The sequence below is a fragment of the Pteronotus mesoamericanus genome, unplaced genomic scaffold (assembly GCF_021234165.1).
Source record: "Pteronotus mesoamericanus isolate MK-2021 breed Mesoamerican mustached bat unplaced genomic scaffold, CSHL_Meso_final contig_468, whole genome shotgun sequence".
Taxonomy (NCBI): domain Eukaryota; kingdom Metazoa; phylum Chordata; class Mammalia; order Chiroptera; family Mormoopidae; genus Pteronotus; species Pteronotus mesoamericanus.
This window is the reverse complement of record NW_026555176.1, coordinates 171,894-199,645: the sequence shown is the minus strand read 5'-3', so window position 1 is coordinate 199,645 and position 27,752 is coordinate 171,894. Positions and strand designations below refer to the sequence as shown.

Sequence of the window (27,752 nt, the reverse complement as noted above, 5' to 3'; positions counted from 1 at the left end):
TGCCTCTGTATATCCAGCGCAGGGCCAGGCACCAGGGATACTATCCACGTGTTTCTAGTCGCCCTCATTTAATGAGCACTTATTCCGTGCCAGGCTCTAAGTTAAGCAAATAGAACATAGAGCTCCTGTCACTGAAGAGTTTATGATCACACTGATGAGGCAGAGCTTATTCCCATAAAAATTCTGCCACAAAGCCGGCCAGAAAATTCCCATGCTGGTGAAACACTAGACAGCGTTGCCATTGGCAGCAGCGGCCCCTGCCTCCTTCTCCTTTTCCAAATCACACAACTCATTTCTTTCTCCCACTGGGCCCAGAGGAGATGGGACTGACCTTGGGGGGAAATCTGGCCTCAACCAGGTAAAGCAGGACTCGGACTTCCTGTCCCAGCTCCCCAGGCTGGGCCATGTGTCTCAGGGCTACAGTCTTACTGTAGGGGGGTGAAACAGGCCCCCCAGCTTCCTCTTCAGGTTTGCCTCCAGGTTCTGGGAGGAAGGAGGATGCAGCTAAGCTGAGTGCTTGGGGGAAGCTCTTAAAAGCTGATGTCAGGAGACCCGACCTCTGGAGCACTGTCAGAAATAACCTGGGGCCCTCCTTCTGTTACTTCCATGGATTTTTTTTTTTTAACCTGCATTTTGGGAATAGGGAAAGAAGCAAGCATAGGAGCATTCAGTCTCCCAGCCCCTTGTCCTTTGGGGCAGAGGTTGAGGAAATCTCAGATTTGAGTCGAAAACCTGGGTACAATGTTTGACTCTATTGCATGTTCACTAGGAAGTAGCCAGTCCTGCGGGGTGAGGTGGGGAACAACGTCAAATGCAGACACCTTGGACTAAAGCCCAGTTCCTCTGCTGAACTTCCAGGTGGAGGTTTGCTCCATCTGTGCCTCTGCTTCTCTCCAAGGAAGTGGGGTTCGATTGTCCCTGTACCGTTCTCCTCTGCGTCCATTGAAGGGACTCAGAGAACTTTGTGTTTGAGTGTGAGGAGATTAGTTTAGACTAAAGAAGAACTTCTGGCTGCCAGGATTGGGGATTTCTCTGCCATGGAAAGCACCTTCCTCGGTACCTTTACCTTCTCTGGAGGTGGCACGATACTGTCTGGAGGCAGCAGTAGATTTGGGCTTTTCGCCAGAGTTGCTGAGGGGTGCCAAGGCTCCACCCCAGGAGAACCTAATTATCTTGGCCTAGGCTGGGGACCCAAAAAGTCTGCGTCTATAGAATATTCTGAGGACTTCTGGCTCTTGACCAGAGTTGGAATCTGCTGGGTAGTTGACCTGATTGGGTTCCTTATCAGGATCTAACCCCCAGGCTAGGAGTAAGGATGAATTAGCTGTGTCTGGAGAGGCTCTTTGAGTTTTGGGAAAAAAGGCTTTTTAGATCAGAATCTGACCACGGGCTATGCTCTGCCCTCCCAGGCTCAGTTCCCTGTAGCTCCATAGCCTGAGGATGCCATTCAGGCTGCCTGTTCCCCATCATCAGTGGATCATTCTTGGCCTTAATAAGCTTAGCAACACTCCCCGCCTTCACTGGAATCAGTTTCTCCTCATCTGCACAGTCTTTTCTTGTGCAAGTGAATCGGGCCTCAGGTGGTTCCTTGGGAGTGTGCTGGCCCTCACCTTGCAGCCTCTGCCCAGCCACTGTCCAGGCTCTGTCAGTCTAGAGTGACTTCTCTGGGCTCTGGACCATGTCCAGGCCAGGAGAGGATATGTCTCACAGTGGGGCAGGCAGCCCCGACCGATAGCCGGTACCCTGACATAAGCCTGAGAGTTGATGTTCTGTGATGTGGAGCTTCAGGGACATGATAGTTTTTGGAGCAGTGGGGTCTTCACTTCCTTGGCCTTGCCTCCAGGTAGGGCAGCAAATAAAGCATCATGTATATGTCAGGTGGTCCTCGGGACCACCTGCGAAGAACCTTAGCTGCATGGTTCTTGAACACTTAACTTGCTTCAGAATGACCAGAGAATCTTGATTAAAAGGTAGATTCCTAGACCCCTCCCCCAGCTAAATCTGTGTGTCTTGGAGAGGGGTCCAGGAATGTGCATCTTAGTACCCCGCTCCCCCAGTGGCCCCGATGCAGGTAGGCCACAGACTACATTTTGAGAAATGTAGCTCTAACTTATCCTTCCAGAATGTATTAGCCTCCAGAAGGTATACCTGGGGTGCCTGTCCAGTCTGTAATTTTACTCCAGTTCTGGGAGTAAAGATAAGTTCTCTGTGAGGCCTTGAAGAGATGAGGCTATGGCTTAATTAGGCACCTGTGTCTTATTGGTGCATTATTATCTGAGGCAGCAGCGCACAGTCCGCATGGCCCTGAGAGGAAGTGCAAAGGTGAGAACTGTTGGCGCTCTGTGTGCTCCGTGGGCATCATTTGTAAATCCCGATAATGAAAAATGGTTTGCCTTATAGGATGGGATAAAGCTGCAAAGTTGGTTTATAAAGGACAGCAGAACCTAATTAGGGAGAAACCATCCATCTTGAAAATTCAATTGGTAGTTTCACAACCTTTGCAGAATTTTCTACAAACTCTTGTTTTCCTTTTATTAAGCTTTACTCTAATCGTGTGTGCATGTGCGCGTGTGAGAGACAGAGACAGACATACCATTAGAGAGTCCAAGAGAGACTGTTTTCACGGGAACAAGAAAACTGTAAATAAGAATTTTCTAGTCAGCACTTTCCCTTGCTGCCCGGAGACTGCAGCTGCCTGAAGAAGGTGGCAGGGGGCAGTGGCGAGTCTGAATCCCTCACCATTCTCCTCTCAGCGACAAAACTGGCTGAGGCTGAACTTGCTTCCATTTTCTTCTCCAGCAAATAGCAGGCTCCCTGAGACTTTTCCAGTTCCGAGTCTTCACTCTGGAATCGGAGCGTGTGGGGAAGATGTGAGACCCGGAGGCAGGCCTCGGCCCTGGCCTCGGCCCTCCCTATCCCCGTAGTGCGGTTCAGTCGGCCCTACTCCTGCTCCAGTTTCTGCTCATTCCACAAGTGACAAGCTCTGGATGAAATCTGGATTGTTAGCAATCCTGAATGCGAATGTAGGGAGTTGTTAGTTTTAAAACTTGGAATGCTTGGGCAGACAGTGTGCTGCTGTGGGTGGAACATGGGACTGGGAGTTGAGGCCTGGGTTCTCCCCGCCGCTGTGACCCGGGGAAGCTCAGTGACTACAGGCTGGTTGCTTCACTGTTTTAACCTCATTTTCTTCACATGCAAAGCAAAAGAGGGGGGTTACATGAGCTTTTTAAGCTCACAGTCTGGGATGGGGAGGGGAGGAGGTTTTCCTCCTTTGCATCTGCTTTTCACCAGACTTTGCAAACCAGAAGACAGTGATCTGGAACATGTATTGCCCATGTGCACAGAAGCGCCTGAAATGAGGAAGATTACTCTCCAGGGCCAGTGGCCATTTCTGAAGCTCTGCCTTGAGCTCCAGCCTCTGAAATTTATCTAAAATGTAGAGAAGTGTCATTTGTTCTAAGGTCAAGACTACACCTTCGTTTAGGGGAAAGAGAAGGTACTATTTTCCTGTCATGATTTTAGCACACCCCTGCCTAGAACCTAGAACCTGGAAGATGAACCAGATAACTTTTTGAGACCCTTTGAAATCCATACGGATTTTGCTCCTAAGTGAAGGCAAAGGAGAGAGGGAGCAGGAAAAGAAATATTTTGACCAAGTAATATTCTAGAACAGGAAGGTATTGGCTTGTGTGTTATTAGCTGGAACTCCAGCGGTGCTGAGTATTAATATTTTACTCTACTTGGTACCTTAACTCTCAGTGTGTACAAAGCACTTTGTGAAGGTTAATTAATTTTCACAGCCTCCACGGGAGGCTGGCAGGATAGGTTATTGCTAACTACATCTTACCTTCTAGTTAGTTCCCTGTAAATTAATCTGTAAAAGGAAGCAGAACCTAAGCCTTGATTCCATGAGGATCACTATTTCCCTACCTTACCTCCTTCCCACATATCTGATCCTTTGATCTCCACTACCACATGTGCATGCACGCACACACACATGCAAACACATGCACTCATGCTCCTCCTTTGCGGGGGGGTGGGGGGGAAGGGGTGTCTGCCACAGTCAGACTCCCTGGGTGACATTTCATTGTTTAAGTTGGACCTGAGCTTGTGTCCCGGCCTTCATTAGGGCCCATTCTTTCATATCCCTTCCTGCCCACATGGTATCCTCAGTGCATAATTGTTGCTCCTTCCCCTCACTGTTGAAAATTTCCATTTCCTGGACTCAGATTTTTTAAACTTTTCCCCAGACAACTCTGCCATCCTCCCCTCCACCAGAGCAGGCAGCTTCCTCTACTTCTGTCCAGTTGGGGTGCTGTGGTCACAGAATCACTGTCAGCTGGAGCCCAGCAAGGCTGTGTGGTGGAGCCCACTTAGCCTCCTGCCTGTTTCTTTCCTCCGTGCCACTTTAGCATTGGACTTGGCATTTGTAGGGGCTACATTCCTAATGTGCAGAGACCATTCCATAAGTCTAAATTATTTTATCCAGACTGTTGCTTTATGAAGGGCTTAATTTAATATAATATAATTACCAACTTTTTAAAGATCTCTTTCCACATTTACTCTTCTCTCCTGATCCACCCCAGCGCGTGTCCTTCCCCATGTCTTCTGCTTCCTGATGCCTCCCCGCTCCCGCACACATCTTCATTCCACATATACCAAGCTGCTGCATGATTCCCCTGCAGCTCCCCCTTGCTCCTTGGCTGAAATCTGTAGAGTAGCAACTCTCAAAATGGGGTCCAAAGGTCTCTGCAGAGTCAGAGAACTCATTTGATTAGAACTGATTAAATGCAGTCTATCTGCCACCCTTTATATTAGACATTTCCACATGCATATTCTTACTTAATTCTCATAACCCTTTTCTAAAGTACGTATTGCCATCTGATTTTTTCAGATACAGATGACCTCAGGCTCACTTTGATATTGTGATTTTTCCAAGGCCCCAAAGCTGATGAATGCCAGAACCAGGATTTGAACTTATGCTTTTTAACTCTTAGTGCAATGAACTCTGAGCCAACCAAAGCTGTCAGGAGAGGGCTTATGACCTAAACACCCCTGGAATATGCTAGAGGAGCCATCTAGACATCATAGTGAAAGGAGAGGATAAATATTAGTGCTCATGACTATTATTTACTCTGGCTGGCTCATCATTCATTTGTCCCTCTGTCCCCCTGAGAACTCTTGACTCTTTCCTTCTTTTTTCCTTTCATTTATTTCTTTTCTCTCTCCTCCTCTACTTATAGCTCAAAATAACTGGGCATAGACAGCAGACAATGAAATAATTAAACACTGCCCTAAAATGAGGGAGGTGATGTTTGAGAATGGCTAATAGAAGGCAGATTTAATATTAATGCCCACATTTATTAATTAATTGTTCAGAGCACTCTATAATAGATTATTGTCCTTATTCAACAGTTTCATCAATGGCATACATAAAGGGAGATAAGGGAGGACATTTTGTAGTATAAAGTTTCATCTATGAAGAAGACATGACAGAAGTAAACCTTAATGCACCAAACAACATAGCAGCAAAATATATAAGGCAATATTTTAGAAACTTTTAGAAAAACAGAAGAAACCTGATAAACTTTTAGAAAAGCAAAGGAAATCTGATAAAGACAAAATTTAAGAAGAAGTTTAGAAGACATTAACAAACATCTCAAATCTGGCACATTAGTCAGGCAAAAAGTACATTAAATATATACAGTATTTGAAACCATCAACCAGCAGGCTTAATTTAAGAGATGAATATAGAATGTAGGCCCTACAATAAAATCCATATTCTTCTTATAGAACTTACATAAAATTGATAGCATTTTTGGTTACAAAGGAAAGATTAGTAGACTCTAAAAAGTAAATACCTAACCACTATATTCTCTTATTGTAATACAATAAAACTGGAAGCCAATAGTTTGTATATTTTTTTAATTTTAATTTTCTAAAGAAATGTGCCTGGACTGGGGATTATGCACCCAAACTGGGGATCAAACCCATGCCCTGACCAGGAATCAAATCCACAACTTTTTAGTTACTGGACAATGCTCCAACCAACTGAGCCATACCAGCCAGGGTGGTTTGTATTATTTTTAAAAACATTCTTTTTAATAACTCAGATAATTAAAATAATCAAAACCAACATTATAGATTATTTAGCTTACATTATGATTGAAAATTTAAAATATCAACAAAACCCGGAAGGTCATTGAGTGCACTGAACAACCAGTTGGGATCCATTTAAGACAGTGACAGGCTGGAAAGATGGACTGAATCTAACAAGCATGAAATCTAACAGAATTACATTTGAGATCTTGCCAAAATCCAAAAGCCAAAGGTAAAAGCACAAAGTGGGAGAGATAAGATTCAGTAGCACCATTTAAAAACAAAAACAACCACAGAGCCATAAAGTTTAGTGTATTCAGTTGACAAATGGGTTCAGCATTCATCAGCTATGATGTGGCTGCCAAGAAAAATCATGTGATGTTAGGTTGCATGAATAGCTATGCCGCATCTAGAATAAGAGGCAATAGTCCTGCTCTAACCTGCACCGATCAAACTTCATACACAGGACACTGGGTTTGGGGCTCTATGACCTGAGGAAGCTAAATGAGAGCCCATTTTGAGAGGAGTAACGGGAATGGTAAGGGGACTTACAAAACGAAACAAAGCAAACCTTCCTGTGAGACATGGTTAGAGGAAGTAGAGAGGCATAGCCTGAACCCAGGGCTACTCCTTGAAGTCTTAATGCTATTTCAAATGTATGAAAGGTTTTTATGGAGAGGAGAGATTTGGTCATTGAAAAACACATTTCTGTTAGTCAGAATATTCCAAAGATGAAAGAGTTGCTTAGAGATCCAGCAAGTGTCCAACCACTGGAGGCATTCTAACCTAGTTTGGGTAAATTCTTGATGGGGCTTTTGTGGCCAGGATTTTAACACTAGGAAAATAGGTGGTAGGATTCCTTCGAACTCTGAAATTCTTCAGTTCCCCTGGAATCTGGTGTTCCCCAAGATGGTGCAAAATCTTCTGAGTTTGGTATCCAGAATCTTAACTATTAACATTTTGAACACAGCGCCTGTGGGTGGCATAAATGTCTGGCCATTTATAACCTTGTTGAGACAGCATAAACCCAAATGTTCAGGACTTAAAATTAAATGTCAAATAAAGACATATGGTGTCCTAAGAGTTCAGAGAAGGGCGTCAGTGAGGGTTGGAATAGATAGGGAAATCCTCATGGAGAATTGAAAGTCTATGTGTGCATCAGGCAGTAAGAGTGGTTTTAGACATGGTGGCAACAAAATGTGTATTATAAGGAGATGTAATTGGTTGCCTTTTTCCTTTGATGACAAGACGGTATGCCCAGCTATGCACAGATCTTTTCAGAGTGTCTCTCCCAGCTTCCTGCAGACACAGATTCCTGCTCTTGCACAGCCTTGCCTTTAACACATTGGTCTGACAGCAGTTTTTATTGACTAAGCTTTCTGTTCCTCATCTTCCTGATTGCCTCTGACCCTTTCCAAACCCAGCAGCCCTTTTATCCTTGAAACTAAGACCCTCCTCCCCTGGGGGAATGCTGATCCTTGCCCTCCACAGCCCTTGATAATATTAATAATTACCACAATATATAATCCCTACATTTATACAGAGCTTTGTATTTCAAGTGCTTTCCATGTGTGCTCTCTTGTTTGTCATTCATCATGACAGTGCTGAGAGGAACACAGGGCAGGTGCTACCCTGGGATCTAAGGTCACAGCACTTGCCCGAGGTCACACAGAGGAAATGAGCTGGCTCTAGGTTCAGCTCCCAGGGCTCCGGCTCCTGAGCTGGTAGCTCCTGTGTCTGATCCACGTGGTCATATGTCAGGGCTCGAAAGTCATTCTGGCCTGGGCAGTCTCCCAGGAGGCCAGCTTGATTCCAACGCATTTCCAATGGCTTGGTTCTGTGTACGAGTCTGGTTGGGCCCAGGACCACTTCTGCCTAGTTGTGCTCCCAGGGCTTCTTTGCAGTGGGCCAGTCCTTGTGAGTGAGGGCTGGGAATACACACCTTTCAGAGGCTATAACTGCCTTCCTGACATTTGTTTTTGTTGTTGTTGTTTTTAGCAGTTTCCAAAATTACTTCATGACTAGCAAAGTGACATGTGAGCACAGAAAATGTTTATTAATTTAATCAAATACAGCTTAGAGCAAAGTTCATGTAACACATTTAATGATAGTATAGAATTACTGCTTTGCATGATTTTTAGGCATAAATGTAAACAGCTTATATGAATGACTGTAATTAGTATTGCTTTAACAGAGCCAAATCAATTCTTTAGTTCCTCTCATTTCACTTTATTAGTTCTCCAGTATTTATATAGATGAAATTGCTGTCTTAAGTTTTCTTTGACACCATTTGCCATCTAGCATCTGAATTTCTTCAAACACAGAAATATAATTCCAAGGACCAAGAGAAAGACCATTCTTCTTTCTGAAAGTTCTTTTGAACTGTATTCATTTCTGTCCCTGAGATGTTCCTATTTAACAGAAGGTGATTTTGCTCCTTATTTCTCTCTAAGATGTTCTTGTAATTGTTATGAGATGGCTAAGAACAAAAGCAACAATATGAAACATCTGTCATTTACCAAGAACAGTTTTCTTACTCTTAGCCAAAAAGATGTTTGTTACATCCAGGATGTCAAACACAATGGTAAACACAGGGACCCAGCTTGTGGAAGCCTTGGAGAGCTGTCACATTTTGGTGAGCACATCCTGGGGCCATTGCCACACTTAAAATCAGGTTTCTAGTCTGGAAGGTACAGCTAAGAAAGGAAAGGTTGATGCTCTGATACGAGTGACCTTGACCCTGGAGACTTGTACCAGGTCCTTTGTCTGAGTCAGTTTTGTGGTTTCTGTAGAATTGGAAAGATGCCAATCACTATGACTCCTCAGTCATCGCTCAGTCTGTGCCTGTGCTATGAATGTTCCCCGACAGGGAGCAAGTGAGGAAGGGGCAGCAAGTGGGCTGTGGCACAGTCTTGGGCTATAGGGACAGCTGGCACTGGATTACAGTCCCAAGTGGACCTAGGGAGATAGGGGTTAACATCATGGAAAGTTCAGGGGAATAAATACATTCCCATCCTTGATGTTTCCTTCAAAAATCTCCCCAGTACCTCTTAGAACTGAGCACCAGAGCTTTTTCCTCAATTGTTGCAAAGTATCCTCACTTGAATCAAAGGCAGAGGGGGCTTGGGGCTTGCCACCATTTGAGTTTAGAATGGCAAGTGCCAAAATTTGCAGGATGTGTGTATTACATGCTCAGAACAGGCCTTAGGAGCCATGACCTCAGCCTGTTCACTGGAGCCTGGAGTTTCATTAATAGAACAGAAAGAGGGCAGAGAGGCCACCTTTCACTGCAGGTCAGAGAACAGGTACAAAAATGCACTCTTTTGGGAATGTTAGTGCTCTGTGTGATACCTTCCAATCTCAGTTCAATTGTTAATACCTGATCATTCCTGTTTGAATTGGAAGTGTCAGCAGGTATCACTGGGAGAGAAGGAGGAACAACCCCAGGATGCCTGCAAACCTTGTCCCCACTGCTGCTTTTGCCTTCACTCTGCGTAGGAGCCCAGTACCCATGCACGTCCCTCCTGTTTTGTGGGGCTCTCCCCAATGGGGAGAGGATGCTGAGAGTGGGGATGAGGTCATCTCATTGTAACTGCAGGCTGTAACCAGCCTCCCTGTCTCATAGTGTGTGCCTCTGGGCCCGGGCCCAGAGGGCATGGGCACTCGGACATGTGGGGCCCCTTCCTTTGCAGGGGGTTCAGGGGTGGTGGCTGTCATGGCCATGCGATCCTTTCAAGTCTCATGAGAGATGAGTATCACACAGACTTCAGCGCACAATTTTCGGAGAGCCCTCCAGCAGTGCGGTTCAGACAGTGCTGATGTAGCCAGGTGGAAAGAACACATCCAAAATGAGAATGATATAGAACAAAAAAAACAAACAGGAAAGAAATGCACACAACTTTAAGCCGTCTACAAGCAGAGGGGTCAGCGGGCAGGAAGGGGCCAGGCAGGGTCAGGGAGAGCGAGAGTGGCAGAGGCCGGGCGCCTTGGTATTGAAATAAAATGGAGTAAAGGAAGACGGCGCCAGGGAGGCCTCACGGCGGGGCATGAGCCTGGCCATGAGTGTGGGCCAGGAGACAGGAGGAGGAGAGGGTCCTGCTGGCCTCTGCGGGCCTGGACCCTGAGGAACTGATCCTGCGGCTCTGACTGACCTGACCTGCACAGTGTCACCCCACCACCTGCATCTCCGGGTGGGGTTTTGGTGCCCAGGACTTGCTTCTGTGGGATAAGGGAATTTCAGGGTAGACATCCTCAGACTCTCCTTTTGCCATCTCTGCAGGAAGATAGCTGCTTATGACGAAGAAATCCAGCATCTCTATGAGGAGATGGAACAGCAAATCAAAAGTGAGAAGGAACGGTTTCTCCTGAAAGTAAGAGTCCCCTCCCGGGCTTGGCTCTGTGGGCCAGGTCGGTCTCAGCTACTCTGACTGCCTCCCCCATTAGGATGGCAGTACCTCACCCATGGCACTGCTGATTCCCTCTTTCTCTGCTTGATTTATTTATTTCAAGGCATTTGTCACCTTCAGACATGGCATATAATGTACTTATTTATATTTATCGATCGTAGTCTGTCTCCTCCTACTAACATGTAAGCTCCACAAAAGCAGGGATCTTTGACTTTTACTTACTAATGTATCCTCACCACCTTGACCATGGCTCAAGACTATGTTTAATCAATGAATGAATGAACAAGTGAACAAATAGATGAATGAAAGATGAAGGCGCAGGCTTTACCAGTTAAAGCAGCCTGAGGACTGGGTCTGACTTTGGCTGGTCTCTAGACCCATGTGGCAGGCCCACCCAAGGCGCCAGCCCATTCCAGTCTATGCAGAGCAGCTCCCCTTAGGGGACTGTCCTGAGGGCCTGTACATCCCACCCTTTCCCCTTAGACACCTAGGAAATTTAATACCCAAGACAAATCAAATTTCACCTTTCTCAAACACCATGGGAGGAAATTTAAAACTCATATTTTCTAGTCCTAGTCTGGCACTTAGCCTCTTACCAAGCGCTGGTGTTTGTCTTGGGAGGTCAGAACTGGCAAAATCATCACCTTTTCCAAGCTAAGCTAAGCATATCCACGTTCATAAACAAAACCACAGGAAACTATTATCCATTTTTGGATTATCTGCCTGGTGGGTTCTCAGCAGAAAAGTCTTTGATCTTGAACAGTGGCTTCCTATCTTAGTTTGGGCTGCTATTACAAAAATACCATAAACTGGTTGGCTTACAAACAACGAACACGTATTCCTCACCATTCTGGAGGCTGGGAGCCCGAGATCAGGGTGCGAGCACGCTCAGATTCCGGTGAGAGCCCTGTTCTGGTTGCAGATGGCCAACCACTCTCTGTGCCCTCCCGTGGCAGGAGGGGCAAGCAAGCTCTCCAGGGCCTCTTTTATAAGGGCACTAATCACCTCCCAACGGCCCCACCTTTTAATACCATCACCTTGGGGATTAGATGACAACATAAAATTTGGGGGGACACAACATAGAGACCACATCATTCGCGGCCGCTCAGCACTGAGCCTGGACTATTTTCACAGCCTCTTTTCTCCCACTTAATGCAGGTTGGTTCGAACCATTTTTTTAAATTGTATGCTGCTTTGATGATCCACACCACAGCTTCATTTATTATCACTGATGTCATTCAAAGGGAGAGGGAGCCTGGATGCTTTCCAGGAACAGCCAGTCATGTTCTCCAACTAGAGCCCTCTGGAGACTTGTCAGTATTTCCAGATCTCTCCTCTGTTGTTTTTTAGAGCTTTAAAACATTCTGGCTGCCCCCAATCCTCAGCATAGTGAATGAGTCTATGGCAGACAGAACTCACAATTCTTCACTTAGCTGACTCTAAAATAGTCTTCTGAGAGCAGCAGCCTTTTTGCCCCTGCAGTGGGAGAGCCACTTCCTTTATCCCAAATGACTTACTGCACAGAGGTGCTGAGCTCTGGGGCATTTGCCTCGTGTGCCTGGGCTGTGATAGCAGGCCAAAGGTCCTGGTTAAAGAAAGGGGCATGCTTCCAGAAACAAAAGGTGGGCCCGCACATGGGGACTGGGAGTGGGAAGACGGTGGAGGAAAAAATCCAAGGACTAACTAGTATCATAGAAGGCAGCCTGACCATGCTGCTGTTTCACCTGCCTACCCGCTTCTGATCTCTCTTCTCCCTTCTCAGTGCCAACCGCCTATCAGGCTCAGTGCTCAGATTTATGCGTTTTGCGTTAACATGGAAACTGTTAGAATGTGTTTTGCCATGCTACTAAGCCTTTGGATACACAGGCTTTTGCCTGACCACAGTGTGAGTACAGTGGTGTTACAGTTTATGACAGCATGGAAAAAGCTGGCCCCCCGGCTCTATGTTTAGCAGTTTGTTTGACCACGAGGGAAATACTAGTCACTTGTACACTCCAGCTCCAGGGTAACAGACCTCTCAAAGCTCTGCACTGGCAGGGGCAGTAAGACACTCCGTGGGGATGGCGGCACGGGCACAGGGATTCTGGAGCTGCTCTCCTCACTGGCACTGCCTGCTGGTACCTGCTTCAGAGTGGAAGATGAGCTGAATGGAGCAGGTTCTCTGTAACAGAGTTTGGGGGCAGGAACTGCTTCATCAAATCTGCCTCTGCTATTGCATGTGGTTGAGATGAGGACAATCATAGGCTGTCCCTGAGCTGCAATTACCTGCCTGAAAATGGGCAGAGGAACCAAGCAGCGTCTGCAAACAATGAGCCCAGGAAATACCCCGAGCCTCTGAACGAAGGTGTCCAAAGGCCTCTGCCCTGAGAGCAGTTGCGTTTCCCACTCTGCTGCCGCCCCGTCATGCCCAACCTGCCAGCCGCCCAGCGCTGTCCTCCTTGGGAAGGCGTTGTTCCCTGTGTCAGGGAACCCAAGGTTCCTGCAGTGAGCTGCATGGACGCTATAATGGTTTCTTCTCCTCCTGCATGGTCTGCACCTTTGTTCTGCCTTCAGGCGAGTGAAGCACAACATGTGGCATGGATATTTTTGTTTCTGTTCTATGGACAAAAATGCTATGATCTAGAAGAATGAAGCAAGTTAGTTGGGCAAGGCCAGGGCTGGAACCCAAGTCTCCTGACACCGAGCTCAGAGCCCTTACACTATACCAGACTCTGTGGAGAGTGTCAGGCATCCGGGCAACCTGCACACATTCCTCTTTATCCCACAACCAGGTCCCCTGGCACCTGCATCATCAGGGCCGCTGCATCCCTGAGTGGGGAGGTTCAGATCTGGGTTGGAAGGGAAGGGGCTATGGAGCATCAGGGCAGATACATCAGGGGGCCTGGAAAACCTCAGTCAGGTAGGGAAACAGGGAGGACCTATGCCCACAAGAAGTGATGCCCTGTGTTTCCAGGGTGAGGGCCATTTATGGGATCAAATGACAGAGTTCAACGTGGAACAGAATATCTAAGTTGGAATGATGATCTACCCCCCAATTTGCAGATGAGGAGACTGAGCCTGAGGTTTGACCTCAGGCCCCCATTCTCCTCTCGCAGTTCAGTACCCATCCGCCCCTTATTGGCACTGCCTCTTTTTGGGGGTGGCATATGGTCCCAATCAAGCCACACTGAGTACTTGCACTCTCGGTCTCATCGGGCTGCACCAAACAACAGGCAGATCACTGGGGCCCTGGAATGTTGTGGGGAGGGGCCTTAAAGTCCAAAAGGAGGGACAGGGCCTGTTGTTGAGCAGGTTCAAGGTGGGGGGAAAAAATCACCATCCCAGGTGCACTTAGGCCTCACATGTCCCCTTGTCTGGCTTGGCAGGACACGGAGAGGTTTCAGGCCCGCAGTCAGGAGCTGGAACAGAAGCTGTTGTCTAAGGAGCAGGAGCTGGCACAGCTCATCCAGAAGCAGAAACGGGTAGGCTCTTGCCTGGGTCCTCACACACCTGGCCTCACTGTATCCTCTGCTGTGAGTGGCTTGTGCCCACTTTCCCTGCCATTCACTTAAGAACATCTCTTTTTTCAACCTGAGAAGAACCCTTTCATTGTACAAAGGTAGCATTTGAGCCCTGGCTGGCGTGGCTCAATGGATTGAGTGCTGGTCTGCAAACCAAAGAGTCGCCAGTTCCATTCCCAGTCAGGACACATAACTGGGTTGCAGGCCAGGTCCCCAGTAGAGGGCGCGCAAGAGACAACCACACATGGATGTTTCCGTCTTTGTCCCTCCCTTCCCCTCTCTAAAATTAAATACATAAAATCTTAAAAATAAATAAATAAAAAACAAAGGTAGCATTTGAAATCACAGATGATCCCAAGATAAAGCCTTTACTTCTCCACTGCCAGGTTTTAACTTGAGAGGTTGCTAAGAATTCCCCCTTGAAGTATCCACAGACATTTTCATGAAATTTTGCCCAGAAGCCACCCGAATGCCAAAATATTTGTTTGTTTCCTGCATGCTGTGCAAGAGAAGAGGGGAATGCTGAGGTAAAAGGGACACAGTCACTGGTACTTTGTGGGGGGGGGCTGCAAACAATGAAGTCTTCCCGCCAGGATGGTCATGGATTCCTCCAGCTGGAAGGGGCTCTGCAAAGGTCAAGTTCTCCTTCCCTGTTTTCCCCCCAGACAAGGTTCATCAGCCTCCTTTGTGACTGTTCCATCATTCTGCAGAATAGATGCAGGCACCACACGCTCCTCTGATGCACCTGAGCCCCCAGCAGACATGCTAGGTAGTGTCTTGTGCAGGGCAATGTCCATCCACTATGGCTGGGAACACCTGGCTAATGACCCCACGAAGACTGATTACCTTAGCAAACCTCAGGCTCACGGCCTCCCCTCCTAAGCAAGAGGTCGTGGGAGAAAGGCCAGAACGACATTTGTCCTCCTGTTTTGTTTTGTCTTGTGCTGGAAGGAATCCAGCCCTGGACAGACCCAAACACATTGCTTCTGTTTGAATAGAGAGGGCTATTTTTAGTAACACTTTAAAATATGCTTGAAGACACCCCATGCTAAAGCTGGAGACTGCTCCCCTCCCACTGCTACCCAATCTATGGATTTTGGTTTCTTTCTTCTGCAATGAGGTGATTTCAACTCCAGGAACTGACAGCTGCCTTCCCATCCCCCTTCCACAGCCATATCTTGCTTTTCCTACTCTTTCTACTCCTCACTATTATGCACTAAGTCCTTACCAATTAGATTTATCCCTCGCATGAATGATTGCCACTCAATTTAATTACTGCATGCTTGCCAGATTACACAGGAGCCTCTTGAGAATCACACAAAATTCCTCATTGTTTCTTCCTCCTCCCTTTACTGGCCACATTCATTAAACTAAATTTATTTTAATAAATTTGCCTTGGTTTGATGCTTCCCCTAGTGAGAGGAATGGAAGCTCCACAAAGCATGATTACCAGCCAAGAAAAGCTGCAGTTATAACATGCAGGTTTTCAGTTACTTTGGAAACATGAGAAAGGGTATACGTTGGTTTTACCTGTTTTACCTATTTCCTGTGAACTTTCAGGGTTTCTGGCTACCATACAAAGCTTCTGTAGATTAAAGGAATTGGACTTATCTAGCTGAGAGAAGGAAAGGTTAATAGATGGATTTATTCTCAGTATTCAAAGTTGGAAGAATGTTTTTATAAGGATGCCCCTTAGCTTCTCTCCATTCCACTGATGGCCAAGGAGAAGAAATTGGCTTAAAGGACAATAGGAAGGAAGGATTTATGGTGGACCTCCAGGCCACTGAAGAGATGACCGTTGTTGAGACTATTGTTGAGACCATTGATGAGATGATGACCATCATCATCATCATTAAGATGAGAGATACAGAAGGATATAGAATTTCCCTTCCTGGTCGCCCTGTGGAGACAGTGGGGAGAGGAGATGTGCTCTGGAAGCTCCTCCTGCCTCCTGAAGTGTATACATTTGAATGAAAGGGTAGGACATTGCATACAGAGGCTTGAGAGCAGTGAGAGGAACAGCGATGGCCCCTGCCCACCAAGTGGATCAAACTAGGCAAGGATGGGCAGGCCAGACTGACAATGGTGCTTGCTTACCACGCCTCTCTGTCCCCATTCCTTTCCAGCTGGAAGGCCAGTGCACAGCCCTGCATAATGACAAGCATGAAACCAAGGCCGAGAATGACAAGCTGAAACTGACCAACCAAGAGCTAGCCAGGGAGTTGGAGCGGACATCCCAGGAGCTGCAGGGTGCCCAGCAGCAGCTGGAGAGCCTCCAGCAAGAGGCCTGTAAGCTCCAGAAGGAGAAGGAGATGTGAGTCTAGACTTCATGTACCCCTCGCTGCTCTGTAGCTCCGTCCTCGTGGTGAACGCGCTGTCTCCCCTCTTTGACAGAGACCCTGCCCCCCTGCCTATAAAATGACAATTGGGTTCCTTGCTTCCTGAGACCTTGTCTAGGATTCTGAGACCATTAAGCAGACCGGTGCTGTGCTGAGCATTACCCAGGATGACAAGATATATTCAGCTCTGTTCTCAGAAAATTTATTATGTGATCAGAAAGACGTATTGTCCAACCAACAGATATATTGCAGCCTGTGAGAAAATGCTGAGTAAGTGGGCAGGTTGAACGTGACTGTCGTAGTTTAGAGACCCGGGGGTACAAAATGGACAAGAGCGATGCCCCAAAACTCCTGAGGCTGCCATATGAGTGGGGCATGTGACCGTGCCCTGCAGTCTTCACTCCAGCTCTGTGGGCACAGTGGGAGAACCCCATATCTCACAGGGCGGAGTTTGCTAGTGAACTTCTTTTGGTGCCCAGCCACGGAGTTCAGCTTGTGAGGCAGAAACATACCTGAGAAGAATCAAGGTGCATATCTGTATATGAAACTACAGAAGTTGCTGAGGAATATCAGCATTTATTTTGTTGTAGGAGTGTTAGCTTTTGAGACCAAATATACTGGGAGACCCAGAGAGAGGAATCTCACTTGTTTATTTATTCATTCACTTCTCCATATATTTATGTGTTTATTATTTGGCAAATATTTATTGAAAATCACAATTACTCTGTGCCAGGTACTGTGCTGGGCATTTAACACATCTCACTTATGTCAATACTTCGACATTATCTCATATGACCTTTACAGGATCCTGATGTGCAGGGCCTCTTATGATCAACTTTGATTTATAGATGAGGAAACTGAGGTTCGGAAGTTTTCAGTAATTGTGATGCTTAGTGCTGGACACATCTTGCTTACTCCTCCTTAGGGAATAATGGGCCAGCTAGAAAATATTCATATGGGCATGGGCTGGCCATCATTCACTCACTTGTTTGTTCATACACGCATTCATTTATTCATCCATTCATTCTGAAAAATGTTTTTGGGTGCCCAGTCCTGTGCTGGGTAAGATGAAAAATCTGATTTCAGAGAAAAGGGCAGCATTATTTACCAACGCTTGATGTTATACATATGTTCCCCCTCCTTGTTCAAAAGTGAAAGCCCTCATTCTCTCTGACTGTTGACAAAATCTTGGTCCATTGGCCTAAATCACACTGTCCTGCTGTCTGGCTTATATGTGATGTCTTGTACTGTGTAGGCTTGATTGCCTAGGGTGAGAGGGAGAATGTGTTTGGATTTGAAGTTTTACCCTAGTAAGCTAACTCCAGGAATATAATATAATATAATATAATATAATATAATATAATATAATATAATATAATATTATTTTATAATATAATATAATATAAAATAATATTATATAATATTATAATATTATAATATTATAAAATTTATAATATTCCAAGCAGCTGACTTAGAACAAGGCCCTCCATCCCAATTTTTGGATGACCAGTGCAGGGACAGTATATTTCATTGTAAATAAGCAAAATCAGTTCCTCCTCATTGAGGATAGGTCAAACAAGGCACAGACATTTAACTTTACAAACATAATTAAGGATTCAGACTCTTAAAATTCAATCAAGTTCTAAAAGCAACAAACATCTGAAGGCGCACGCATTAGAACAGCAAATGGAAATGAGCACCCAGCGTGGAATATCAAATCACAACATGAGGGTTAAAATCTTCCCAAAGCCTTATCTTAATTAACCAAGCCAGAGATACAATCTCTGGAGGTTGGGAATATTAAAAGGGGGAAGGAGGGTTAGGAGGAAGAGATCAATGATTCCAGAACCTTCATGACTTGTTTTGGAGAAGCTGGCAACGTTCTGTCCAGTCAGAGAACGTGCTGCAGCCCAGAAGACCTTGCCCTGCCCTGCCCAGGGAGGTCAGGAGAGGAAAGAGTGAGAGCCTTAGCTGCTTCTTCCCTGTGGAACTGGGTCCCAGACCCACAGTGCTTATTGGACCTTAATATTCTTGTTCATCTCTCATTTTATAAATGAGGAATCAGGCTCAGAGAGGTATAGTGACTGACCCAAAGCAACACAGGTAGTTAGTGCCAGAAACGGAACAAAGTCTATGGGACAAAGAAAGAGGACACACAATTTTCACTTATGAAATGGCAGCACATTACTCTGCATTTGCCCACATTTTTCACTGGGTAATATACTCTGGAGCATGCTCCACGTCTCATCCATCTCCTAAAAACACAACCATCAGCAGCTCTCTAAAGGCAACCTTAAACCTCTCACCAACTACTCTGGTGAAAAATGGCATGTTATCTTCCTTTTAGTTCGTATGTTACAAATATAAACTTTTAGAATGTCTAGGTTTGAAGGACTTCCAAGGTCATTTAGTCAAATATCCAAATGCCATTTTTTTTTCTAGAAAAGCTTTCCTTTTTGTTAACATAAAACAACCTGAATGTGTGTATCTATTTGTATACACATAGAGTTCACTCTTGACCCACGTGAGTTTGAACTGTGTGGGTCCACTTAGCTCATATAAGTGGGTCCGAGCAGTTCAAACCCATGTTGTCCAAGGGTCAGTTGTATTTTCTTTCCCTTGCTTTGTGGAAATCTGTATAAGTGGAGGGCTGACTTAAGTTATGTGGATTTTCAACTGCACAGGGGATTGTTCAAGGTTCAGCTGTATATCCATCTTTATCTATTCAACTAGATGTATATTTACTAGACAAATGGACAGACATGTATTTGCATTATCATGTAGTATAATATATGGGTATTTGTGTGTGTGTGTGTGTGTGTGTGTGTGTGTGTTTATGTAGCTCCAATGGTCAGCTGGTTTCTTTGAAGACCTGGAACACCTTGTTGTTTAGGAATTGGCTCCTCAGTGAAACACCCTGTGAGTACCCGGTACCCAGACTGAGGAGCTGCCCTCGGAGAGGAGCAAGACCGGGGCCGTGGGGTACACAAAGTGGGGCCGGGCAAGCTTGGCTCCCTGGGCACAGAGGCAGCTGATAGCAGCTCTAATTCTGCTAATCAGAGCAGAATCCTAGATAGGGGTTTGGGGACCCAGTTTGGATAATGGGAGGTACATTGTTTTCCCTCAAGATGAAATTAAATATAATTGGTAATAAAATGTTCGGAATTTGCAGCTCTGCAGGGACGAGAGAAGTTTTGTTGCTTAATTAGGATTGTCTGAGGTGAACTTAGAATTTGATTCAGCCTTTTATTGTTGTAAATTGACTTTATAGTTATTCTATAAATGGGAAAAAAACCTACCACAGATACCTCTTCAGGAACAAGTCTTATGGACCCAGCAAGCTGATTCTACTTTCACCAGCTCAATAATGGCATTGACGGGGTGGCAGAGGGGTGACTGTCCTTGTGCAGCCTGGTGTGTGCACCATCAAGATGCCCTGAGAGCCCCCAGAAAGTGACGAATTTATCAGGCTCTAAGATGCTCCCTACTCTAGATGCTGTGCTGAGGTTTGGAAACGTGGAACTTCGGACCCATTGCATGAATCACGGTGCAGAGCACAGAGGAAGGGATGGAGGCAAAATTGTGGCATCAAGCAAGGTTCATTTTACAGTATCACCCACTTCTGCTTTTATTCCTTTTTTTTTCCTGAGTGATGTTGAATACCTCTTCAACTTAACCCTTCCATCCTATTTTCCTCCCCCCTTCTCTCCCTCCCTCCACCCCTTCCTTCCCTCTCCCCTCCCCAGCCCTCCTTTCTTTCTTCCTGCTGCTACCTGTGGCCTCTGCCTGTGTGCCAGGCCCTGCAGTGAGGATACAGGTGAACGAACTGGACACACACCCCGCCTCGCTAAGTTGCCCTCCAGCTACCCCGTGTAACTCTCAGTGTCCCTCTCCCTTCATCCAAACTCCTGAGATGATTGACATGTTCACGCTGTGATACAAATGCCTAATTATAATGATGCATTAAATCCTTACTTTATAGCTAGAGATAAGAAATCTTAAGTCAAAGAAATGAGTGACCAATCGTGGAAATTCCAGATATCTGGGAATAGATTAGAGACCTGGGGGAAGGTAAAGCAGGAAAAGGAATCTTTAAGAGCTCCAGGAATGAACTAAACTAGCATCCAGAGAAAAAGAATACCAGTTCTGTTCTCACCCTCCCAGTCCAGACTGGAGGAGAGTTTTGATTCTAATTCCCTGAACTGTGGGTCACAGGGCCATTTGGAGCCTGGGAGAACAGTGCAGTTATCATAGAGTTGTGTCTGCAGCTGGCGTGTGGGTGGCTGTGGAATGAGTGGGTTTGGGGCTAGGAGATGTTGATTAGGACCCTGGATTGTGTGTGTGAGCTGGGAGAGTTATCCAACCTCTTTGTGTCTATAAACTGGGGATAAGCTTGCCTTCCAAAGAGAGTGTCTGCGATGACAGAGAACTTGGCTGTGAGCACTTGAACATGACAGGTGCCCTCCAAGGAAGGACATATCCCTTTAACCCTCTGTCGCCAGTGCAGGGCACTGCCTGCTGATTGTGTGAGGGATCCTGGGCATCCAACCTCAGCGCGGCGCCTCGTACCCTATAGCTCAAGCACCCAGAACAGTTGCTCATCACTGCTGTTTGCCTCCTGCTCAGGGAAGTGTACCGCGTGACAGAGAGTCTGCAGCGGGAGAAGTCAGGGCTCCTGAAGCAGCTGGATTTCCTCAGGTGGGTCAGCACTGGATGTGTTCTGAGAGCATGTCCCAGACACCTCAGGTAGGGGAAACAATCTGCATCTTCCCCGTCAACATGCTGGAAAAGCATAGCTATTGTGATAGCACCCACATTTCCCTTGTCCTTAACATATTGTTTAGACAGCCAGAGTACCCTTTTCATCTTCAACAAAACTTAGGAAAGTAGGACAGTTGTTAATACAGGAGTTAACTGATGAGGAAGTCGATATTAGAGAAATGAGATAATTGACCAAAAGTGACACAGCTACTTACTGGCAGAGCCAGAACTGAGATTCACATCTGGCTGATTCTCTTTATCCTGCCATACCATTAATGTTTGTTGAATGAGTACAGACATACCTCACTTTATGCTTCACTTTATTGTGCTTTGTACCGACTGCTTTTTTTTTCTTTTTCTTTTTTTTTTAACAAATTGAAGGTTTGTGGCAACCCTGCATTTTTTCTAAAGACTCAGGTGATTTGTTGCATTTTTTAGCAATGAAATATTTTTAAATTAAGGTTTTTACTTTTTTTTAGACATCATGCTGTTGCACACTTAATAGGCTACAGTGTAGAGCAAACATTACTTTTATATGTATTGCAAAACCAAAAAGTTCATGTGACTTGCTTTATTGCCATGGTCTGCAATCTCCAAGGTCTGTCTGAAAATAAGTCAAAACAAAGCATCAAGAAAGTAGTTTCTTTAGCTGCTAAAACTCACTGTAAATTCAGAGCTCATTGGCCTGAAATGTGCCAGAAAACAAACGCACCAAACCTGTGTGGGAAAGGACGGCATTTTCAGTTTTGCCTCTGAAATTTCTAAGCTTCTACCTGCCAAACACCTCCTGGGGAACAGTGATGAAGCAGGCCCTTGGGCTCTGATTTGTAAAGTGCAAGGAGTTTTGAAACAGGTAAGTTATGAAGTTTTTGTTTTGTTTTGTTTTGTTTTGTTTTATATAAACACAAAGTAAGGTCACTGTGTCTGACATCCATGATGCTCCCAAATTGAAAAGTGTTTCAAGCTGAATGCATTTCAGATTCACTGCACTCAATGCGTGATTCAAACGGGCCCCCAAAGGCCAGAGAGATGAAAGGGGTACTTAGGTGGCCAAGTTCTCATCCATTTGAGAGAAGATGTTGATTCTTAGGAAGGCTTTAGTGAAAGGAAATGAACAAGATGTCCAAGGACAAGTTTCTGTTTGTTTTTTCCCCTTCTTTCTATTGTACTTAGAAAAAAGGGCCGATGTAATGCAAAGGGGCAGAGGGGAGGGACAAGGCAGCACTCTACAGCTGCTTCGGGTCTTCTTAGAGGAGACCAGCATTTGGCAGAATCACATGGCTGGAGCTGCTGTGCGGTTCCAAGCTTAAACTCTGCTGGCTGGAGAAAGCCGAGATATGGAGGGGAGGTCCCGCAGCAGACTTTTTCTCCACAGTGAAGTCACCAGCTAGTGACCCAGGGCAAGGAGGAAGCAGAAATTGAGGAGAGAAAGTTGGGAGTTGTGTGGGGTGGGAAGAGTAGTGGGAATGTGGAGGGTGGTGGTGGTGGAATCAGGACAATGGCCGGGATGTGACCAGTGAGAAGGGGACCGGCCTCCTAAGGGAAATGGAGCAAATGGAAGCAATTTCAAGGCACCGAGTCAGAAACACAAACTTTGCAGCTGGATCTGGTTCAAGGCCCAGCACAGCTCTCATTACCTGAGTGACTTTGGACAATTAACTGTTCGGAATCTTAATCTTCTGCCCACCTCTCAGGCTTCTTTTGAGAATTAGGCGATAGGTGTTAAGTAGCAATCACAATAGGGGAGTGATGTGAAGGGAAGCCTACACATGAAAATTGTTTAGCATTCCTTAAATACTGAAGCTTCTGCGTGGAGATGGCTACACAAACACAACAGCAAAGTCCCTGATGAAGATGTGGCTCCCCAGGGCTCCCCAAGCACTCACCCAGGTAGAAGGCTGCAAATGTCACTGCCTGCTCAGAGGGAGGGTCCTTCCAACAAGTGAAGCTCCCTTTGCCATTGTCAGGGTTTATAAGATACCTTCCTCGTCCCTCTCAACAAGTTCTGAAGACCCTGGCTGTGTGCCTGTTGCTCATCAGATGCACATAGGTGGTACAGAACAACTCCAGAATGTTTCTACTATGTTCTGCAGACTGGGAAATTGAGGCCATTATTCCAGCCCATCTCAGGTCAGTGCCTGCAGCGAGCAGCACACTTAGCAGAGCGCCTGCCCACGGTCCATGTCTAGTAAGTGGCCACATTACAATGATGACGGATGGACCACAGCCATGGCCTCCCTTTGGAGACACCCATACATGTATTATAGTATTTCTTATATGGATCTCTTATCCTCCCCACCCCATCCAGCTGCTTTCCATTTCTCTAATCACTTTCAACAAAACTTCCAAAAGAATTGTTTGCGCTTATATTCACTGTCTCCATTTCCTTTCCTCATATTCTCCCCTACTAGTCAGGCTTTTTCTACCACTATTCCACTGAAAATGGAGCCAATGACCAACATGTTGCTTAAAATATTGGCCAATTCTCAGGGACCCACCCTTGTCCCCAAAAATCCATTCTTAGCACAGCACCTATAGGGCTTCTTTGAAAACCTGAGTCAGATCAGGACACTCCTCTGCCACCCCATCCCCACCCCCCATGGCTTCATCTCTCATTTGGAGTAAAAATCAAAGTTCTTCCAATGGCCCAGAGGCCATGAATAGCAGCTGCCCCTCCTCCCTCATCTTTTCCTGACCTTGTCTCCCACTGCCCTCCCTCTGAGCACTCTGCTGCCCTGCGTTCTGTTCTCACGCACACCATGCATACCCCAGCCCTGGGCCTGGCCCTTGCAGGCCCCTCTGCTGGCGATGCTCTTCCCCCAAATACCTGCAGAGCCTCCTCTCTCCTCCTTTCAGTCTCTGCTCAGATGCCACATTCTCTATGAGGCTCCCCTGACTACTCTGTTGAAACAGCACTCCACCCTCTGGCATGCTTTATTTCATTTTCCCCCTTTATTTTTCTCAGCAGCAATTATGTCTACACTAATGTACACATTCTCTGAGGGCAGGAACTTTTTCCTTTGTTTCTTGGTTTGGCCTTGATAGCTATAACAGTACCTGGCACGTAGTAGGTACCCAGAGGACGCTGATTGAGTGGATGTGGCAAGAATGAATGGTTCAGGGAGGGCACACAGGTCCCTGAGCAATCGACAGGTACAGCTGGAGCTCCTGGTCACCCTCTGGGGAAAGATCACCTGGTGACGGTAGAAATCAGTGTGCAATCTGAAGCGCCATGGATGCCACTAGACCATTCTCTCTGTCCCCCTTCCTCTGAGCTGATTTACACATAGACTACTCTCTGCCGTGAGCCACAATCCCTAAGGAAAGAGGTTCTGCATACTCCCTGGGACTTCTACACCAAGCCTTCCGGTGTTCCCAACCCAACTGGCAAACCGGCTGCTATTGACTCTATTGACCCCAAACTTCACATTTGAACAGATTCTCCTTTTCCATCACAGGGAAAGGAACAAGCACCTTCGGGATGAAAGGGACATACGTTTTCAGGTAAGTGCCGGGTGGCCCCTTCCCCTGAGGAAAGACAAGGACTGTGGTCCAGCAGCAGCCAGAATCTGAGCCAGGACTGGCCAGGAATGTCCGGAGGCTAGGGGTCTGGTTGCTCCTTGCTCTATGGGCAGGACCATGGCATATGCTTTTTTGAAAATAATAAAAACGTATAGTGGCCTCCTGGGCAACAGTGTGTTAATTTTCCATAAAGTAACATACATCCCTCTTGGCGTAAGGAGATGGAAACATCTGGAAGGGTCACACCTTTCTTGGAGACAGAAATGGTTGTTCTGTCCATGAGATGGCGCAGTTGAAATGTCATGATCACTTTTCAACCAAAATGCTCGCACTTTTTTTTTTCATTAAAATTGTCACCCCTTGAAATATTTGCCTTTTTACATTGTCATAGAAGAAATTCAGGATGTATATCTTACAATTTACATAGTTGATTTCATGTCTAATTTTTTTACCATGTGAGAATGCCGGCTCCTCGGTACCCGAGCACCACACTTATACTTTCCCAAAAGGCACAGTATTCTATGTTTATATAAAGCTCTTCCCATTGCGCTGCATTAAGCAAATCTAGGATCCCACGTTCCCCTACATTTTTCCCTTTTAGACAGTAGTGGTTGGATGCTCTACAGGAAGAAAAATGGATGCAGGACTGAGCGGTATGAGTTTTTAATTATTAGAATGATCACGCCTTGCACTCCATGTGTATCCTTGGCAAGTCACTCACCTCCTTGAACCATGACCCGGACTACCACATGAGGAAAGGGGGTCCCTATCCTTTTTCTTTTTTCTCTTGTTCATATTGTAGGGATTTTTGAGAAGAACTCTTAGAAGGAGGCCTTGCACTGAACCCTTAGCCAAACAGTGCCCTACATGTAGTCAGCAAGAGGCAGCGGTTTGCCCAGGTGCGCCCTGGTTTATGACTGCAGATCCCTGAGAGGCCTCGTTCCACAATTTCCTTTCTATCCCTGACTGGCAGCCAACATCTCTGCTGCCCCCCTGTGTGTACTATGAGAGCAAGGCTGCAGCCTGCACGTTTGTTTGATGATGATAATGGCTAGAATTGTTTGAGAAGTAACACTGAATTTATTTTAAAACTTCCAACCAAACGTCATCCTAATCCTTTGACTTGGCTTCCCCTCACCTGTCAAACTCATTTTGCATTGAAGAAGGAATGGACTTAAGACCGCTTGTGGGGAATAGAAGGAAGAGTGATTAAAAAAAACCATGTTCGTGCTGGATAATAATTAAAGATTAATTTGGAATCATTATAGCTGTACCTTCAGGGGCCCTGGGAGCCCTGCCGACCCCCCTTAAGGATTACCAGGAATCATGGGGATGGCTGGTTAATGAGAGATTCTCCCTGTGATCTAACTCCCCTCATCTCCTGAAGACATCTGTTAGGGAGTATTGGCAAAGTGGGCATAAGCCCCCACTCCACCCAGGCTCTCTGTTACAGATGTGTGAGCAATTTATCCACTCCCAGCCTATGTCCACAAAAGATTTGAAGTACTCTATGTTAGTTTAGTAGCTGAGAACAGGGCACTGGTTTAATTGATCCTCTGGGCTTCTCCCTTTATCATATCTGAGGCTTTGGGAACAAAAGGAGCTGGAGCCACACAGGAGAGTGTGATTTAAAGAGGCACAGGGTATTTTCTCTCCATAAAATATTTTCCCTATGTGTTCCACATTTATCTCTTCTTGTCCTCTTGCAAATTATCAATAGTCCTGTGAAGAACAGTAGCATGGACTCCAGGCTCTAAACTGCGTGTTGGTTCATTTGGTTAGATATATTAGACAGGAAGTGGAGGAATTCTGGTGAGAAGTGATGCCAAAAGGGAAGAGCAGGTGAATTCTAGCAGGGAAACCAGAAGATAGCTTGCTAACTTCCAAGTTTTGTTTAGAGCCTGACCTATGAGGTGGGAAAGTTGAGCTCTTTCTGCTCAAACACTGGGACAAATGAGCAGGCATGGATCTGAGGGCCTTTTGTGTTTCTACAGAAAGATAAGGCAGCCAAGGCAAACACAGCTGCTTCCAAGGCAAGCAGGAAACAGAGATCTGGCTCTGTGATAGGCAAATACATGGACAGCGCAGGGATTCTTAGAAGGTAAGTCATCCTCTATTTGTTCATACATTATCTGTTTGTGGGTCTTCAACTCACTTGGGGCAGGCCTTGAGCCCATGCTGAGTGCAGACTGGGCCTCAAGAAGTGGCCCTGGTGGGGAAGCCTGAGGTCAGCTGTGCTCACTCCCCTGGAATCTTGGAGGACATATCCCTTCCTGCCCTGAAAGCACTGTGCCGAGCGAGCTCCTAGGACAGGGCATGGTCTTTTCCATGCACCCCTGTTCCCCATGTGTGCCTGTACAGAGGGACTGGAGAGGTGCTGTAGATCAGCAGAGGAGAGAGAACAATGGAGCTCAGGGGAGAGATGGAGGGTGGAGTGTGACGACACCCTGTTGTCTGTTGAGCAGAATGGATGCACTTGATTTTTCAGGGACAAGACCATTTGAGCTCTAAAGGGCAATTAAAGTGTCATATGGAATCTCCAATAGTTGACCTTTTTTACGGACAAGAATAGGGCCTGTGCTTGACAGATTCCTTTCAGTGATTCATGTTTAATTAACTCAAAGATGACATATTTTGTTCCTATTGGACAACACATGATTGAGTCACCGAAGGAAGGGCTGTTGCTCATTCAAAAAGACCAGCCAGTCCCCTTCTTCTTCTTCTTCTTGCCACATACTCTATCCATGTCAATGGCCACAGAGAGGTAGAGGCAGCCAGATCCCTTAAGTACTAGATCTGGGGAGAAATTGTGCTAACTTGCTAATCTAGAAGACACCGAGGACAGAAAGCATGAAATGAACAGGCAGGCAAAGGGAGGTGACTCTGGGATGTCAGACAGCTGATGAGTCAAGTCTTTGGACCTGATCATCATGAATTCCTTTCTAAGTAGCTGAACAGGGAGATACAATTTGGGAGCTAAATTTGTGCAATAGTTGGCCTGTTGGTTCCTCAGAACTAAATATATTCATTGATTGATTCATTCAACAAGCATTTACCAATTGCCTGTTCTGTAGTAGGCCTTCTTTTGAGTTTTCTTAAAATTACAAAGATAAATTAGACATGAG

General features: G+C 45.9%; 1 protein-coding gene across 4 annotated transcripts in view; it reads left to right on the top strand.

Moving 5' to 3' along the window:
- CRACR2A (calcium release activated channel regulator 2A) overlaps nucleotides 1-27,752 on the top strand; it is a 131,906-nt gene that overhangs the window by 79,205 nt on the left and 24,949 nt on the right. For 3 of the 4 annotated variants that reach the window (XM_054577947.1, XM_054577949.1, XM_054577946.1), the window contains 6 exons: nucleotides 10,379-10,469; nucleotides 13,871-13,966; nucleotides 16,132-16,319; nucleotides 20,971-21,042; nucleotides 24,564-24,609; nucleotides 26,622-26,728. In XM_054577947.1, coding sequence (XP_054433922.1) covers nucleotides 10,379-10,469; nucleotides 13,871-13,966; nucleotides 16,132-16,319; nucleotides 20,971-21,042; nucleotides 24,564-24,609; nucleotides 26,622-26,728 — 600 coding nt within the window. The remainder of the gene's footprint in view (nucleotides 1-10,378; nucleotides 10,470-13,870; nucleotides 13,967-16,131; nucleotides 16,320-20,970; nucleotides 21,043-24,563; nucleotides 24,610-26,621; nucleotides 26,729-27,752) is intronic. The other variant, XM_054577948.1, reaches the window with a different exon arrangement.